Genomic DNA, 18,542 nt, shown 5'->3' with positions numbered 1-18,542 from the left:
CTCTCTCTCTCTCTCTCTCTCTCTCTCTCTCTCTCTCTCTCTCTCTCACACACACACACACACACACAATAAATAAATAATATGATTTAAAAATAGCATAGAATTAATAATGAATTTTGATGTAGTTTTTACTGTGGAAAATTTTTGTACATATAGGAAGGAGTAAAATTTATCCCCTAGATCACACCCTAATTTTGATATTAATCAATTCCTGATCAGATTTTCTTCATCAGTGCCTCTATCCTTTTCCTGACTCTCAATATCATCATAGATATTTGACCTGTTTTGACTACAGGAACAATTTGTGATGGTTGTTAAAATATTTTCAGGCAAATCTCAAATGTGTTGTTTCTTCCATAAGCATTTCACTATATATTTTTAAAAGTACATGCCCTTTAAAAATACCATGGTATCATAGTCTAGCTGATGACTTTGACAGGGATTTCTCAGTATCATTAACTATCTAGCCAATGCTCAGGTTTCCTATTATAACAGAAATTATATCTAGATATAGATATAGACACACACACACACACACACACACGGGCTGGGTGTGACAGCACACATCTATAATCCCAGCATTCAAGACACTAAGTTCAGGAGACCTTGAGGATGATTGTCCGACACCATATAATTTAAAGAAAACTTTGTTTCATAAAAGAAAAAAAATTACATGAGAACCACATGTGATTTTTTTGCTATATCTCAAGAATTCTTCTTTCTTTTTAAATATATTTTTTAATGATTTATTTTTATTTCATGTGCATTGGTGTTTTGTCTAAATGATGTCTGTGTGAGGCTGTCCGATCTGGAATTGGAGTTACCTACAGTTATTAGCTGCCATGTGATTGCTGGGAATTGAACCAGAGTCCTCTAGAGCCCAATATTTTCTTTCTTTCTTTGCTTGCTTGCTTGGGTTTTTTTGAGACACAGTCTCACTGTGTAGCCTAGGCTGGCTCCAGACATGCAGCAATTCTCTTCCCTTGACCTTTCTAGTGCTGGGATCTTAGATCAGAGCAACCACAGCCATCTTGAGTGGTCTTGGCTTTAGTCCATGGGCTTTTCCTATGTCTCTTTTTATAAATAAAAAAAAACACATTATTTTCTTCCTATGGTTATAAAAAACTAGTTATTAGCCATAATGTTTTCCAATGTGCTATTTTTTTAGCCCTTCATTTTGAGTGTCTCAAATATATCTATACATTACAGTAAGAGATGTATAACTTTTTTTGCCACAAACAACTAATACGAAGAATTCACTGCACTCTTAGGTGTGATTGTCTCGTATTTACTATCTTCATAGCATTCAGTGTCTAGCATAGAACAAACAATACATATCTGATAACGTGAACATTTATTAAATAAACACATAGATATATTTATTCTATATGGCGGGAGTCAGGGGCTTTACAGTAGAGTACAGTTTTAATTTCATAATTGCTGTTAGTAAAAAGATGACAGCAGAATACATCTACTTTTCAGTATGTTTCCCCCACATGTAGCCACTATATTCCATTCAATACCAAATAACAAAGATTATATGGCAGACCATTATATTCTGTCTCTTTAAGATAGACAAACTGCTTACTGTGAAGCTGGGGCTACAGTCAAGGCTGAGACATACAACATCACAGGGCTGTGGGAATGTGAGGAAATACGCTTCCTAGGGTGGGTGGCATGTGGGGTCCTCATAAGGAAAGGGTAGCTTTGGTTGCATCAGCCTTGTGGGGCTACTAAAATGTGGAAGGCACAGTCCTGGCTGAGGCTTAGCAGTGTTGATCCAGGAAGTGAGAGGCCTTAAATGCAGCCATATGGGGGAAGCTCCTTCTCAGCAGCATCTGTTATGAAATCCTTGGGTAACAAAGATATGATTAACACTGTGTTCCTCAGGGGACATCGTTCCTTCAGCGGAAGGCTGATGATTCATATGCAGTACAACCTAACCTTTGGATGCAGCTATCTTCTGCATGCAGTGTTACAGTAGAACATGAATCAGACCAGTGGGTTTTTTTCCCAATTCTGCGGTTTATAGTTGCTAAAGACATTGATTGATCTGTAGAATGTTTCCAAAGTTAATTCCATGATGGCTTTGGGATCATATAGTTAAAAGATTTTCTTTACTAAAGGATTAATAGTTTACTTTTTTGTTAAAAGTCAAAGTACATAAGGTGAGCCAGGTCTGATGGCATATGCCCATAATCCTAGCAATTGGGAAGTGAAGGTAGAAGGGCCAGGAATTTTTAGGCTACATAGGAAGTTTGAGGTCAGCCTGTGCTACACTAACTCCTGTTTCATAAAATAAAGCAACCGTACTGGGATACGGACATGTTCACTGTATGTTCCTTGTTGTTCCAGAAAATAGTTTCTCTAAGAACCGTGGCCATATAGTAGAAGTGGAGAAAAGGGGTATGTTGTCAGAGTTAAAATGGAGTCACTGGGCATGGTAGTGTTTTCCTGTCATTCTGGCCTTGACAAGGCTAAAACAGAAGGATATTAAGTTTGAGGCAAGTCTGGGCTGTATGATAAACCCTTTTCTCAAATCAAGATGAAGCTGGTTGTGCCAGCTCTTCCCAAAGTCAAGGGGTTAGAAGAAAATGCTTTTTATGCATCGATAGCTGACAATAAATATGTTCTAACCTCCTTTCATTTCTGTCTGTGTTCATTTAAACACAGACAAATTCCTCTCAAGACTGAGGAGTTAAAATGGAAACTGGGGGGAGGGGCTAACTGGCCTGGCAGAAATGAAGGTATTCTGAAGAGAAGAGCTCACATGATTAAAACAGTGAACCCCAAAGAAATGGGAATTTTCCCAGAAATCTGCTGGGAGATGGAAAACCCCCCATCCAATGGGTAAACTTGTCTCTCACAGAGATTTCACAGGGTCCTAATAATTTGTTGGTCCACATTTTCATCTCGAAGCCTGTTCTCCAAGCCAGGTTTGGTTTCCCATTCTCAGTAGCCACTTAAGAGCCAAGTAGAAAGCAGAAAACTGAGATAGTTATTTCAATATGACAACATTGGGAAGAAGAACAGAAAGATCCAGTGAACCCTCAGGTCCATCTTCAGGGTCCCGAAAGGTCACCATCTTCAGCGTCTTGAGTGGCAATTAAAGTTTAAATTGAGGGCAGAGAACATAAGCATCTACATATCTCCATAGTGCTGGTCAAGGTGTGGTCCTGCCCACCACTGACTCATCATTTTCTGGGCTTCAGTTACGTTTTGTAAGGTCATCTAATTGGGACAAATGTGCCTCTAAAATATCTTCATTTCTATCACTGTCTGAGAGTATATCGTATGTGCTTAGTGGGCCATGCATCACTGAAATAAACTGCCTCTGTGGTGCTACCTGTCTAACCTAAGGAAATTAGAGTAAGAGAAACATTACAGAGCCATCCCAGACTGAACATCAGTGAATGTATGAGTTTCAAAAAAATCTCATGGAACAGATTGCTCTGTTACAACAGATTGCTCTGTTCCATATAGGCAAGACCAAAAACAATAAGGCTAAAAGTAGGTAGAGCGGTAGGTGTTGACAATTTTTAACTCCTCTAAATGATATTATTCCCTTATTTAGCTCTTCCTGTAATGGCCAGAGTTTTTCCTTTTTCCATATCAAGGAAGTACAGGCGTAGGGGCTGAGTCATTTTCCCAAGATGGCATAGCTTTCTGGAGTTTGTGAACTCCGTGCCTCAGCCTTTTGGAAGCTGCAGAACTTGCGCCAGACCCTGGGAGGGACATGCGGTCCAGATCAGACAATCCTCATTCCCTAGGAGGGGAGGCTTCATGAATGAAGAAGGTCTAAGAGGTCAGAATTATTTGGTTTTCTCTGAATGAATATGGAAGCTGGCTTAATTTAATCAGGGGCCTTGTGTGGAGAACAATGGGAAATAAAGATGCACAGGTAAGATGGATACGAACACGTGCTTCCTGCCTCGAGGTTGTTTGCAGATGAAGGCACACGCATTTGCAGAGCACCGCATCAGCGTTGCCATGGAAACAGAATAGAAAAGGGCCTCATGTCATTGGTGAAAGTTATTGGCCTGTGTTAGTTCTGAGGGGGAGCCATGTGGGTAGAAGTTACAGAATAGCTGGTGCCCGTTCTGCAGACCTTTCTCACAAGAGTGTTTCCTGCAACAGTGCATTCCCAATGAGAGACCGTTAGGGTAGCAGCTCCTTCCTTGCTTGGGAAAGCTCTTCAGGTTAGAAACTGTGATTACCAGGGAACCTGTACCCATGGTCTACTTGAAAACACATCAGAGCTGCTCTGGATAAAGCCGGCTAGGAGGATGAAGCAGGTCAGGAGCCCTCACTGGCCATTCCCTCCCCCTCCCCCACTGGTGGGCTAAGTCCCTTCTATGGACACAGAAAGGATAGCTTTCACCTTAGAGGAAAGAAAAGATAGTTTATTCTAGAGCTAAATTTGAGTGACCATGGCTCTGGAACATAGATTTGGGTCACTCCAAATTCCATGTTCCACTGTGGAAACAGGTTTTATAGTTATACAGAATCAAGAAAATCCTAAGTCAAGGCAGGTTTAAAACACACTGGTAGATGAATCAGAGAGGCTTTTGCGGTGAGCTGGGGAGGCTTTCCCATGGGCCTCGTATCTGATGTCATTCTTAGTTGTGGAGTTGTCAGAAGCTAGTGCTGTGCTATGGCAACGTATGTCTAAAAGTGTTTGTTGACTAGTCCCACCATGTTAGTTCTGACACAGTGAGGGCAAGGAGAGCTATTATGGAGGCTAAAGCTAGCTCAAGATGAGCTAATTAGTCCTACATTATTCCAGTCCCCTTATCTTACTGAAGTTCTACTCAGTGGATCAGTCTGTGTAGACACAGCTCCTTGCCAGGACATCTTGTTCACACTTCTGTGGATAGCTTTAGGAAATAAAGTTGAACTATTTGGGGCAAAGGTTTGGAGCCTGGTGGTTCAAAGTAAAAGGAAGAAAATGACAGACTACACAGTGGCAAGTATAGACAGAGATGATGACCGTTGGGACATTTCTTCAGAATATGGAGTGTGAAAACAGGAGTGATTAAAAGAGGAAGATACCGTGAGGGAATACTAGGCCTGGAGCTTGTTTGAAATGAGACAGCCCTGGCAAGCAGATATCACGCTGAGTGTCTGAGACCCATAGGTCTAACTCTTTACTCTAGAACGACATTGGAAGTCTTGAAAGCAGACCCTTTTCCAAGACAGAAATTCTCTGAGGTGAAGGGAAGGAAAGGGGAGTGAAGAAGGAGCCATGAGGAAGCTGTTCAGTCAGAGATGAGTAAAGATGGCCTTGCCTCAGGAAAGGAAAGGCGATGGTAGGCTGGAGGCTGTGTGGTAGCTTTTGTTCTCTGTGATGCCGAGGTGAATCTTTGTAGCACCCTATGATGTTCTTCCCCTGTTTATGAAGCTCGGCCTGTCCCTTTTAACAGAGACTTGCAGGTACCCTTGGATCAGAGGCCCTCAAATTGACTTTGAGAGAGCAGTTTGAGACAGGAGGTTGCTAGGGGAAGGAAATGTTCTTGAGGCCATTCCAGTGGGCCCTGGGAGGACAGATCTAGACAAAGTACTTAAGCACAGGGGTGAGGCAGATGGGACTTGGAGCAGAGGGGTAAGGTGCCCCACCCACTGGCTCCTCTGCTGCTGCTTCCTCTACTGCTTTATCTCGAAAGCCAAGCTAAACGGCAAGCCCATCTAGCAAGCCAAGGCCGGAGACCAACCAAAGTGAGCCTGTTTTACAGGAGTTAAGGATAGCCACCACTCACCCTTAAAACTCTCTGCAGTACCTATTTCCTTTTACTTAAAATTCCTTTAAGCTACAGCAGGTCTAGAATCTGTAATTACAGAAGTTGTCTTTGAGCCTAAATATTTGTCAGGGTTAATTTGGTACTGCAGAGGGGATCTGCTTGAGAGTTGTTTTCTTTTTTTTGTTTGTTTGTTTGTTTTTGTTGGAATGAGGCCAGAGGCTTAGAAACCAAGGTAGCCACAGGTAAGCTGATTTATAAGAGAACCTCTAGCATGAGGCCTGGGAATCACTGGGGTAGGCTCCAGTGCAGTGGTAGAATGAGGGAGAGTTGAGACAGGCAGAGGTGGGTCACCAGAGATGACCAGGACAGGCTATCCATCTTTTACACTGTCTCTGTGCATGCCCATCACCTCTTTCCACAGTTTGGAACCCTTGGGTTTTTAATGTAATTTAGGTTTTTTGTTTTGTAAAGATATCTGTGTTACATTATTTAGTATCTATTTGTGTGCCTGTACCCATGCCTGTGCCCAGATGTGCACAGTGTGTAGTGCACAAGTGGAGGTCAGAGAACCCCTTACCTCCTTTATTCCTATTTTTTTTATCTCTTAGCTTTTGACAGCCCCATTTCTAATTATTTCAAAAGTTTTAACTAAATTCTTGAAGAAAGATTCTCTCCTGGGACCAAGTGGTCCCAGATTCCACACCCTGGAAGGAGGCTTGTCAGGGCCCTGTGCAGCACATAATGTTCTACACATTACCGTTTTGTCCACGGGAGCAGTGCTTCTCAACCTTCCTAGTGTTGTGACCCTTTAACACAGCTTCTCATATTGTGGGGACCCAACTGTAAAGTTATTTTCATTGCTACTTCAACTTTGCTACTTTTATGAATCGTAACGTAAACATCTGGTGTGCAGGATGTCTGATATCCAATGACGTGACCTCCATTGACCTCCCCAAGTGGGTCATGACCCACAGGTTGAGAACCAGTGCTCTGAGTTGGCAGAACCAATGAGAGTTTTCTTGGAGTGGTTGTAGGAGGAGTAAGGCAAGTTCCGAATAGTCTCTCTATAGGCATTAGTTGAATGTTCTGCTCCAGACAGGACACTAGGTAGGCAGAGAGAAGCAGCAGCCCACCCATCCATCCTGTTGTCCATCTGGATGTGTACAGAAGACGCTGCTCTTGCATTTGAACACAGAGCACAAACAAAGGCCCGGCTCAGCTCCTGCATCACATCAGGCTAAAAGTAGCACGATCTTGGAAACCGAACTTAGTGAGTCATAATTTTTCCTCTCACAAGAAGTGACAAAAGTATCATTTGTCACCAGTAGTTAAACTGTAGATCATATGAGACACTTAGAGGTCTCTGTTACAAAGTCGGAATAATTCGATTTTTGAATAACACAAACCTGGATGTTTTATTACTTTGATAAGAAATCTAGAAATAGAATGACCTTTTAAAAAGGAAACAAAAAGAGAACGTACAGAAGCAGTCCTTCCTGTCCTTTGTTTAGAATCCTGTACTTAGTTAATTGGGGAGGAATTGAGGAAATGGCATGGCATAATGGAACGTGGGGCATGACTGGGGAGAGGAAAATGGAACAAGAGCCATTGAGAGAGCCACGGAAAAAAAAGATGGTGCCACGGTGAGGTGCGCATGTGCAACAGCTGCATGAGGGAGGCAAAAATCCTCGCTGTCCTGTGCCTGAGGATGAAGTTTAGGGGAAGGGACTTAAGAAAGGGCCCTTGGATTTGGAAAGAACAGTTTCATTGGTGACCTTTGCTGGTAGCGAGTATTATTTAAAAATAAATGTCTTGTCTATATTCATCGCCTTTAAGCTTCTTACCCCTGTGGCATGGTACCCATTACACTCTCAGCTCCCACGTGACTACAATGACTCAAGAGGGGATTAAAGGGTTAAATTCAGCCTGTGAGAAGCAGAGGAGCCTGGCCTGGTCACCTGGCCTGATTCCAGAGACATCTTCTTAGCGTTCCGGGACAGGGAGGTGGGGGGGGCTTCATTCTGCAGATAGAAGGACTGTAGACCTTCCTAAGGGTGCGCATGAGAAGGCGGAGTTAGCAGAACCAGGCATTTGTCTAGATGTTTGGCCATAAGGGAAGAAAAACTGGTAAGGTCTTGCCCCCTCTCCCTGAAAGAACAAGCCTTCTATTGGAACTTACTAAGAAGGGGAAAATGAAAGATACTGAGAAAAGGGGTAAAATTTCTGCTCAGTGGGCCTGCCCTCGGGTCTTCTGGGTATTTGACCTATGGTATAGTGGGTAAACCGTACAGTGAGGGTTTTTTTGTTTGTTTTGTTTTTCTTAAATTGAGCTGAACATCGAGGCGATGTCCTTCAGACAAAATCATCAAGGAAGTTTGCCAGAGGATCATGAGGACGTCACAGAGTTTAATCTCAATTCCCCAGTGTGACCAACTGATAAGAGTGCCCTGTATGCCTTAGAATGAATGCCCAGAACTCCTGACTTTACCTCTTTACCCACAATGCTCCTCTGCTTGCAGCCCTGTTTCCACTCTCCTCTTCCAGCTTCTTCCATTTTGGATTCCTCTGGAGTTGTCCTACTATGTGGCTTTTGTCTGGCTTATTGCTATCTCTGAAACAAATGTAGTCTTACTGGAAGGAAGTACCCTCATCAAAGTTCTGAGAATCAAGTATACTTTAGAACTGGTTTTCTTTGATTGGTCCGTACTCTCAGAGAGCGGAGGGTTCAAGTACACTTGAATGAAGAAGAGATACAGAGTTAAAACAAGGAAAGAATGAATTCTCCTTTGTCATAGTTAGTGTCACGATGTAGCTTCTTGGGCTGGGCGGGAGTTTCAGGCACAAGAAGAGCGCTAATGTGAGGCTGTGGAGATGGGGTTACCTGTCTGGTGATAGATAGGCCAGTGAGGGGAGACTTCAGCTAAGGTTGTGGCTCATGTTATCATCCAACCACCAGTGCAGCGTGCTCAAGTGGCTGTACCCCATCACAAAGTATGCCCAGTGCTAGCTTCCACCTTCCTCTGCTGGCTCATCACCTAGGCAGAATTTAGTTAAGTGATTGCAAAAGCAGAGGCATTCCTTCTCTGCAGGAATCCAGGAGCGGGTTCTCCTGAGTGCTCCCTCAGAGGAGGAGGCTCAGGACCCATGCAGAGACTGATCTGACAGTGCTGCAGCTTCTTCCAACCACAGAGCAGTCTTCTGTGTATCTGCAGCTGCAGGTATTTCCTGAGAGCAAGCCAGCTGTGCTGAGAACATTTCCTTGAAGAAAAATGAAAGAAACCGAATAGCTAGCTTCTTTAATGTCAGGCTGATTTAAAGAGACAGGGGATGCATTTGGGACTTGACATGAATAAATAACCCCAGGATTCAACCAATTAGACAGGGGGAGAATTGAAGCTAAGAAAGGGGAGAGGAAGGAGGTGTTCTCAATTCTTTTTTCTTTTCTTCTTCCTAGCAAGAACCAGTTGAGTCATCTTTGGGGCTTAGTAATGGAGTAAGTGGCTTTTCTCCTGAGTATGCGGTCCTGACTTCAGCTATAAAAAATGAAGTGGATAGTACGGTGAACATCATAGGTAAACTGTTTTGACATCTTCTTTTTTTACTCATGAGCAGCCTCTGAGGTCTAAACTTTGCAAAAAACAGTAATCTCAAAATGACACAGTCAGTGAGAGGAGGTCTTGGAACGTGTCCAAATCCCAGTTCTAGCCCCTAGGTTTCAGGGCTCCAAGGACAAAATGAAGGTTTGTAGAAGAGAGTGAGAATCACGAAGAGAAGGGCAGGCATTCAGGCATCCTCTCTGGTGGCCAGCAGTTAGCAATTCTTCATCAATCATTGTCAACCAAAATGTCATTTGTTTAACTTGGGAACCAAGGAGAGGAAAGGCCATCCCTGTGGGTCCCCTCAGCATTGTCCTTGTGAACATCTGCCCAGAGGTGGCACTCATTTTACAGGCCAAAAGGCTGAGGCACAGAAACCTTCTGTCAAAGGACTAACTGGCTCAATAGATTTGCAGAGACTTTTCCACCATTGAGATGCAGTTCTTGGAGTGGGAATTTAAATAGGAAACAAGCTGGGCTCTACTCCTATTTTTGTGGGGACCCTGTAAAGAGGCAAAGCCATAGGTAAGCATAGCACCCCCATTTGTAGTCTGTGATACAAAGCAAGAAAAACAGAGGTGACTAGGAGTAACCTAGAAACCGAATTTGCACGGTAGGGCAGGTGTCCTCAGAAGAGTGACCCTTCCCCTATAGCGCCTGTGTGAGGAGAGGCAGGTGACATGTGGAGGCAGGCATGATGCTGACAGAAACCCTGTAGGAAAGCAACTGAAGGAACAGAAAGCAACCAGTGTCACATAGTGTCAGAAGTATAATGACAGCTTACTACGTCCCCTCAGAGGTAGCGGTTCTTAGATGGCAGTTCCTGGTTGTCAGCTTGACCACATCTGGAATTAACTAAAACCCAAACAGCTGGGTATACCTGTGAGGGAAATCTTTTCATTAATTAAATCATTTAAAGTGAGAGGACCCACTTTTAATCCAGATTGTTTGAGGTGGGACAATCCACCTTTAATCTGGGCCACACCTTCTGCTGGCAACCTATATAAAGGACATGGAAGAAGGAAGATTTTTAGTTTTTGCCTGCTTGCCCTTACTCTAATTTGCAAGTCCATTCCTTCACAGGCATTAGAGCCTGCTTCTTCAGAATTCTGACATATACTGAGATCATCCGAGACATCCAGGCTTTTGGACTGAACAACTACTGAATTCTTGAACTTTTCTTTGGTAGACAGACATTGTCAAACTAGCTGGACCACAGCCTATAAGCCACTCTAAAATCCTCTTTATATGTGTGCATATACATATATACATATATGTACATAATATACATATACACATACACATACACACACACACACACACACACACACACACACATATATATATATATATATATATATATATATTAGTCAGGTTCTAGAGAACCCTGACTAATACAGATTTTGGTACCTGAAGCAGTTCTAGAACAACAGAAGTATAATGCACATTTTTAAATATCTGGAATAGGCTTTCCAATATGGCAACACTTACAGCTATTGAAGCCTCTACTAGAAGTATTTTCAAAGAGTATTAAAAGACCATGGTGTAAACTGTTTTACACACTGAAAGAGTCAAGTGCATTTGGTTATCTCAATTCACCAATTGTGAGAGGCAACAGATTTGGTGGCCCTCTATAGAAAATGTTCGATAATTTATGGAAAAATAAGAAAAAAATGATGATTGTTGACTACCACCAGCCTCTCTAGATAATTTAACAATAGAAAATAATGAGCTCCAAGATAAAATTAAGCAACTTGTCATGTCTCAGGATAGTGTGAAGAACAATGATCTCAGTGATAAAACTGACCGGCTCCAGATGCACATGGACAGCCTAAAGGTTTCTAAGTGTGCCCTGGAAGAGAATCTTCCCTCTGGCAGCCACAGAGTGCAAGTTGCAGAAAATCAAACCAAAGCCCTCATTGTAAGGTTAACTGAATAACAGTGAAAATTTAAGTCCCAACCTTGGAGGATGCTGGCAGTTAAAGCAAGGGCATCCATTGGTAAAGAAGGGACCCTGTAACCTGGGATGGAGATATGTGGGAGGACCGTACTGAAGCTGATAACTTTGAACCCTCAGGTTCTCCAGGGCGTAGCTTACCTGAGGTCTTAGTCTGTCTACCCTCAGCAGATAGACAAACTCACACCACCCCCTCTGAAATGTTGCCCTTTTCACCTTTGACTGAGGAAATTAATCTTTGTCTGCTAAACCAGCAGTAACTTTCTCTGAAAGAGATGCCAACCAAGACAATCCTGGTGTCCCTCAGAGCCCACGAGTACCTGCCTCTAGACCTATAATCAGACTTAAGGTTAAGCAGGCTCCTAGAAGAGAGTCAGAACGCATGGACCACAAGGAAGCGCACCCCATACACTACTAAAGAGTTTACAAACTTGCTCATTGTTTATGCAGAACTCTAGGAGATAACCTGTGAAGTTTTGAGGGTGTGGGATAATGTGGAAGGGACATAAAACTGAGTTTATTGATACGGTCCCTCTGAAGGGAGGATCTAGGTTTAATATGGAAGTTTGCTCAGTTAAAAAGGGGTGTGAAAATTTTGTTTGAACGGTTGGTAAAAGCATTGCCAAAAGATGGCCTACTGAGAAGGAGTTGGAGAAGTCTGATGTTCCTTGGCTTAGTGTTGATGAAGGGCTTTTACGACTCAGGGAAATTGCAATGCTAGAATGGATATGCAATCCCTCACATGGGAAGGCCCAGAAGATGTGCCCATCACTCATCTTATGTAAGACCATTAAATCGGTGAGAAGGCCCTGGCACATTTGAAGAGCTTTGTTTCCCTTCTGCCTGTGTCAGACCTTAGGATCAGAGACATTACTGCTCAGTTGGATGAAACAAATGAAGTAGGTTTAACTGGGGCCCAAAGGGGCCAGGTGGCAGTACTGAATTGCCAGAGGCAAGGTGATTGTAGTTATTGTAATGGCCAGCATAGACAAAGCAATGTTCATAATGGCCTGACCAATAATGGGCAATGCAGATAAAGTAAATTTTATAATGGCATGACTTGTATGGACTTTAGGTGCTGGCTAATCAATATGGTGTTTCCAGGCATGAAGTAGATAAAAAGCCTACTGCATTTGTAGTTACTATGTGTATGTGGAAAAATTCTCAAAAAAAAAAAAAATGAAGGGAAGGTTACATTGGATGGAGGCAAAAGGCACTCTTAGCCTATCAACCAATTTTCAGAGCCAGTTTGCAAACCCAGAATCCTTTGAATGAATAAATGGCCAGGTGCCCCTGAGAAAGGACCTTGATAGCCTTAGAGTTTTCCTGTTAGCCTTTCTCCAGTCCTTCCCTCAGAAGGACATACGGCCTTTTACCAGAGTAACTGTGTACTGGGGAAAAGGAAACAATCAGAATGTCTGGGTCTATTGGATACTGGTTCTGAATTGACACTGATTCTGGGAGATTCCAAGAAACATTGTGGCCCTCAAGTTAAAGAAGGGGCTTATGGAAGTCAGGTGGTTAACAGAGTTTTGGCTGAAATACAACTAACAGTAGACTCTGTAGTGCACTTCCCAGATTCAGAATGTGTAATTGGGAGAGATACATTTAGACATTGGTATAATTTTACATTGGTTCCCTGACCTGTGGAGTGAGGGATATTATGGTTGGAAAGGCTAAATGGAAGCCACAAGCATTGTCTCCATCAGGGAAAATAATGAATCAAAGACAATTTCACATTCCAGGAGGAGTAGAAGAAATGAGTGCCACTCTCAAGGACTCAAAATATGCAGGGATGCTGGTTCCCACCACATTTCCCTTTAACTTTCTTATATGGCCAATGCGGAAGACACATGGATCATGGAGAAGGACTATTGAAACCTTAATCATGTAGTGACTCCCAATTTGCAGCATCTATACCAGATGTAGTATCCTTCCTTGAACAGATTAACATCTTCTTGTACATGGCATGCAGCTGTTGATCAGTGTGCACATTGGTGCACTATATTGATGATATTATGCTCATCGGACCAAATGAGGAAGAGGTAGCAACCACTTTGGACTTTGCTGTAATGCATTCTCATCAGAGGATGAGAAGCAAATCCAACCAAAAATCCAAGGAGTCCAGTGGTATGTGTCATGTAAAAGGTATTCCTTCTTAGGTGACAAATAAATTATTGCACTTGGTCCCTGCTACCAACAAGAAAGAAGTGCTGAATGTTGTGACATTTAGTGGGCCTGTTTGGATTCTGAAGACAGCCTATTCCTCATGTGAGTATGTTACTCCAGCCCATATTCCAGGTGATTTGGAAAGCTGCTAGCTTCGAATGAAACCTGGAATAGGAGTGGGCTCTTCAACAGGTCCAGGCTGCTCTGCAGGCTGCTCTACCCCTTGGACCATATAAGCCATCAGACTTAATTGTACTTGAGGTGTCAATGCTGTTTGGAGTCTTTGGCAGGCCCCTAGAGATGAATCACAGAAGAGACCTTTGGAATTTTGGAGCAAGGCTCTACCATCATCTGCAGACAACTACTCTCCCTCTGAGAGACAGTTCTTCACCTGCTGTTGGGCCTTGGTAGAAACTGAATGTTTGACAATTGGCCACAAAGTTACCATGCAAGCTGAGCTTTGCATCATGAGCTGGGTGTTATCTGACCTATCAAGTCATAAATCGGGGTGTGTACAGCAGAGTTTATTATCAAATGGAAGTGGTATATATGTGACTAGGCCTAGGCTGTCCTGAAGGCACAAAAAAATTTACATTAAGAAATTGCTCAAACACCTATGGTTTGTTTCTACTCCGGTTACAGTGCTCCCAAGCAGGCACGCACAGCCTCATGGGGGATGCTCGATGATCAGTTGAGTGAAGAAGGGAAGACAAGGGCCTGATTCTACACAGTATGTAGACATTGCCCTGAAACGAACAGCTGCAGCATTACAACCGCTTTTCTGAGACAACCCTGAATGACATCAGTGAAGGGACATCTTCACAGTGGGCAGAACCTTCAGCAGCACACATGGTCATACAGTTTGTTTGAAAGGAGAAATGACCAGATGTGAATTGTCACTGATTCATGGGCTGTAGCCAATGGATTTACTGGATGGCCAGGGACTTGGAAAAAGCATGGTTGGAAAATTGGCAAGAAAGACATCTGGGGAAGAACTATGTGGCTAGATCTCTCCAAATGGGGAAGGATTTAACGGTACTTGTGCCCTATGTAAATGATCTTCAAAAAGGTGATGTTAGCAGAGGAAGATCTCAGTAATCAAGTACATGGGATGACTATGTCTGTGGATAAGTCAGTTTCTTTCCCCAGCCGTCCCTATCATTGTCCAATGGGCCCATGAACAAAGTGGCCTTGGTGGCAGAGATGGAGGTCATGCATGGACTTGACAAGGACTTCTGCTTGCTTAGTTTGACCTGACTACAGCTGCTGCTGAGTGCCAGATCTACCAACATCAGAAACCAACACAGAGTCCCAGATATTACACCATCCCCTGGGGTGACCAGCTAGTGACCTGTTGGCAGCTTGACTACAATGGGCCACTTCCTCTGTGGAAAAGACAATGCTCTGTCCTTACTAGAGTAGCTACTTATCATGGTTATGGATTTGCTTTTTCTTCATGCAATGCTTCTGTCAAAACTACCATCCATGGATATACAAAATACCTTACTTATCCACCGTCACCGTATTCTACACAGTATTCCTACTGATCAAAGAATTTGACTTCACAGCTAGAGGATGTGATAGTGGTACCACAATCATGGTCCACTTGTCTTACCACGTTTCCCACCATTCTGAAGCAGCTAGCCTGATAGAAAGATGGAATGGCCTTTTTGAAAACATAGTTATAGTACTGATTAGGTGGAAGAAGGCTGAAGGGCTGGGCAGGGTTTCCCAGAGGTGCTGTATGCTTTGAGTTAACGTCTAAGATATGGTAGCCAGGGTTCAGGAATCAAGGGGTGGAAAGGTAGTTCCACTCACTATCACCCCTAGTGACCTGTAAGGAAAATTTTTACTTTCTGTTCCCATGGCTTTAAGTTCTGCTGGCCTAGAAATTTGGGTTGCAGATGAGAGAGAGCTCCTGCCAGGAGCCTCAGCAAACATTCCACTGAGCTGGACACTCAGACTCCCTTCTGCCTCTTTAGGGCTTCCGATGCCCTTAAGCCAAGGCTAAGAAAGGAATAACATTGTTAGGATGGATGATTGACTCCAATTACCATGGGGAAATTGGATTGCCTTCCACAATGGAGGTAAGAAGGATTTTGTCTGCAGTACAGGAGAACCTTTAGGGCATCTCTTGGTGCGAACGCATCCTGTTATTAAAGTCAATAGGAAACTACAACAACTTAATCCAGGGAGGATGACAAAGGGCACAGACCCTTCAGGAATGAAAGTATGGGCCACTCCTCCAGAAAAAGAGCCAAGACCTGATATGGCTCTTGCCAAGGGTGCAGGAAATACAGAATGAACAGTAGAGGAAGGTAGTTATAAATACCAGCTAAAGCCACGTGACCAGTTGCAGAAATGAGGATTACAATTGACATGAGTATTTCTGTCATATTTTAAGAATGCACTTGTACAGATATCTAAGTTTTCTTTCCTTGATTTCTTTATCATGTAATTTAACATCAATTAAGAGAATATCAGTGGTCATTGTATTTAAGTTCTAAGATACAAAAAGAATATCCATTACAGCACATTGCCACCTATTGCAAAATGCTCCAATAAATTTTAGTACATAAGTACTCACCTTCTAACAATACTTAACATTTTATTTCTAAAACAAAATATTATTTACTTTTTGTTTTAGATAATATGTAAATTTATCTTTAATCAAAATCATTTTATTATATTTTTATTAAAATTATTTTAAATTTAAATATATTTTATCATATTTATCCCCTTTCCAAGTCTTTTCAGATCCTGTGTTTGTGGTTATATAAGGGATAATTATATCATAACTGTGACCTGGTTAAATATATAATACATTTGCAATTATATGATATATAGTCATATCATGTTAGGTACAATTATGACCTGGTTATTGTTTTCATTTGAAAATTAAGCATGACATAAGGAGATATGATTTCATGTCAGGTTGACAAGGGGTGAACTTTTGATGGTTATTCTTGGTTTTCAACTTGACTATATCTGTAATGAACCAAAACTAAGTGTCTGAGTACACTGTGAGGGATTTTTTTTCCTTAATTAAATAATTTGAAGTGGGAAGATCCATTTTTAATCTGAATCTCTGATGTGGAATGATTTCACCTTCTAATCTGGGCCACACCTGTTGCTGGCCTATATACACGAATGGAAGAAGGAAGTTTCTTTGCTTTTTGCCTGCTTATCCTCACTTTTGATGGCAAGTCCATTCCTTCACTGGCATTAGAGCCCACTTTTCAATATTGGTATATACAGTATGGTATATACTGTAGATCAGTTGAGATATTCAGCCTCATGGGCTAAACAACTACTGGACCCTTGGATTTTCTGTTGATAAACAGCTATTGTTCAGACTAGCTGAACCACAGGCTGTAAGCCACTCTATACACACACACACACACATACACACATACACACACACACACACACATACACATACACACACACACATACACACACACATACACACACACATACACACACACACACATACACACATACACACACACATACACACACACATACACACACACATACACACACACACACACACACACACTCTTTCAGTTCTGTTCCTCTAGAGAACCGTGATTCATACAAGTAGGCAGGGACTTAGTAGATTATGGTAAGAAAGTTGGATTTCATTCAAATTATTGGGGAGGTGTTTAAAATTGGGATTTGGGAGCTGGGAGGTTGCCTCAGTAGTTAAGAGAGCTTACTGCTCTTTCAGGGGGTCAGAGTTTGGTTCCCAGTGTGAATGCTGGACAGCTCACAATTGCCTGTAACTCCAGCACCAAGGAATCTGAGATTCTCTTCTGGCCCCTGTGGGTACCTGAAAACAAATATGCATGTATATGGATAGACAGACAGGAAGACAGACAGACAGACAGACAGACAGACACACACACACACACACACACACACAAATAAATAAAACAAAAATAATTGTTTTTATATTGAAGCATAACGTGAACAATAAAATGCCCCAAAGCAAGCAATATGCCTTCAGAGTTTCAGGCAAGTGAGTGGGTAGTGAGTTACATCCCAGGACTATCCTGCTGAGAAGCCATGATGAATGGACTCTGGGTACATCTTGTAAAGCCAGAGGCCTGGCAGTGAACTTGGCTTGAATCTGCATACAGAATCCAGAGTTGAGTTTGCCTGGCTACGGGTTACCTATTGGTCCATAAAACTTTGTTTCAATTTGGCCTTCTGATGTTGAAAGAACCAACGAAGATATACCAAGTCTCTTGAACAGGTAGTTTTCTGTCGAATTCTTAGCTGCACACTGACAGGAGGCCACAGCCAGAAACTGTCAGTATCCATCATTCCCCTAGATTTTGGAGATTCACCCCTCCTTTGGACATATCTCCTCTCTCCTGCCTCCAGCCTTTGTGGAAGTAACATCCTTTTCTGTCTCTTTTCCCCTGGGGAGCCAGTTAGCTTTCTTAGTAGGCAGGCCTGGAGAATTTACATATGTCTCTTGGAGCCCTTAAAAAGAATTTCCCCCAAACTCCAGGCTCAATGTCTTAAGACTTAGCTCATTTTGAATGTGTTGAATGGTTTTGGAGTTTCCCTTCATCTATTAGGTGAAGTAAGCCTCAAAGGATCTCCCAAACCAAAGCTAGGGTAGTACGGTGCTTTTCCATGGTTGTAATGCTACGACTTACCCGCTTTTAATTGGCACGTGATAATTATGGATTTATAAAGAATGCAGTATGATTCTGTGAGCTATGCGCACGCTGTAGGAACAATTAATCCATCATGCTAATGGAAGTATCTGCCACCTCATCAACATTTTCTCTTGGGACATTAGGAGTTTGGGGGCCTTTTTTTTTTTTGCTTTGTTTTATTTAAAAACAAAATGAATTCTTCCAGCCATTTGGGAGCACATAGTACAGTATCACCTTGGCTGGGAGCATGCAGTGCTAACGACCTGGAAAAGTCTCTCCTCAATGCCCAACATGCTCTGTGCCCTTGGGGAAGCTGGTTCCCTTCCCCTTCCCCTTCCCCTTCCCCTTCCCCTTCCCCTTCCCCTTCCCCTTCCCCTTCCCCTCCCCCTCCCCCTCCCCCTCCCCC

General features: G+C 42.6%; 1 protein-coding gene across 4 annotated transcripts in view; it reads left to right on the top strand.

Moving 5' to 3' along the window:
- Irf2 (interferon regulatory factor 2) overlaps positions 1–18,542 on the top strand; it is a 107,192-nt gene that overhangs the window by 68,747 nt on the left and 19,903 nt on the right. For all 4 annotated transcript variants that reach the window (XM_028757716.1, XM_028757714.1, XM_028757715.1 and 1 more), the window contains one exon: positions 9,193–9,310. In XM_028757716.1, coding sequence (XP_028613549.1) covers positions 9,193–9,310 — 118 coding nt within the window. The remainder of the gene's footprint in view (positions 1–9,192; positions 9,311–18,542) is intronic.

Source organism: Grammomys surdaster, unplaced genomic scaffold, assembly GCF_004785775.1.
Source record: "Grammomys surdaster isolate TR1022 unplaced genomic scaffold, NIH_TR_1.0 126178, whole genome shotgun sequence".
Classification (NCBI taxonomy): domain Eukaryota; kingdom Metazoa; phylum Chordata; class Mammalia; order Rodentia; family Muridae; genus Grammomys; species Grammomys surdaster.
The sequence above is the reverse complement of the archived record's forward strand: the minus strand, read 5'-3'. Positions and strand labels throughout refer to the sequence as shown.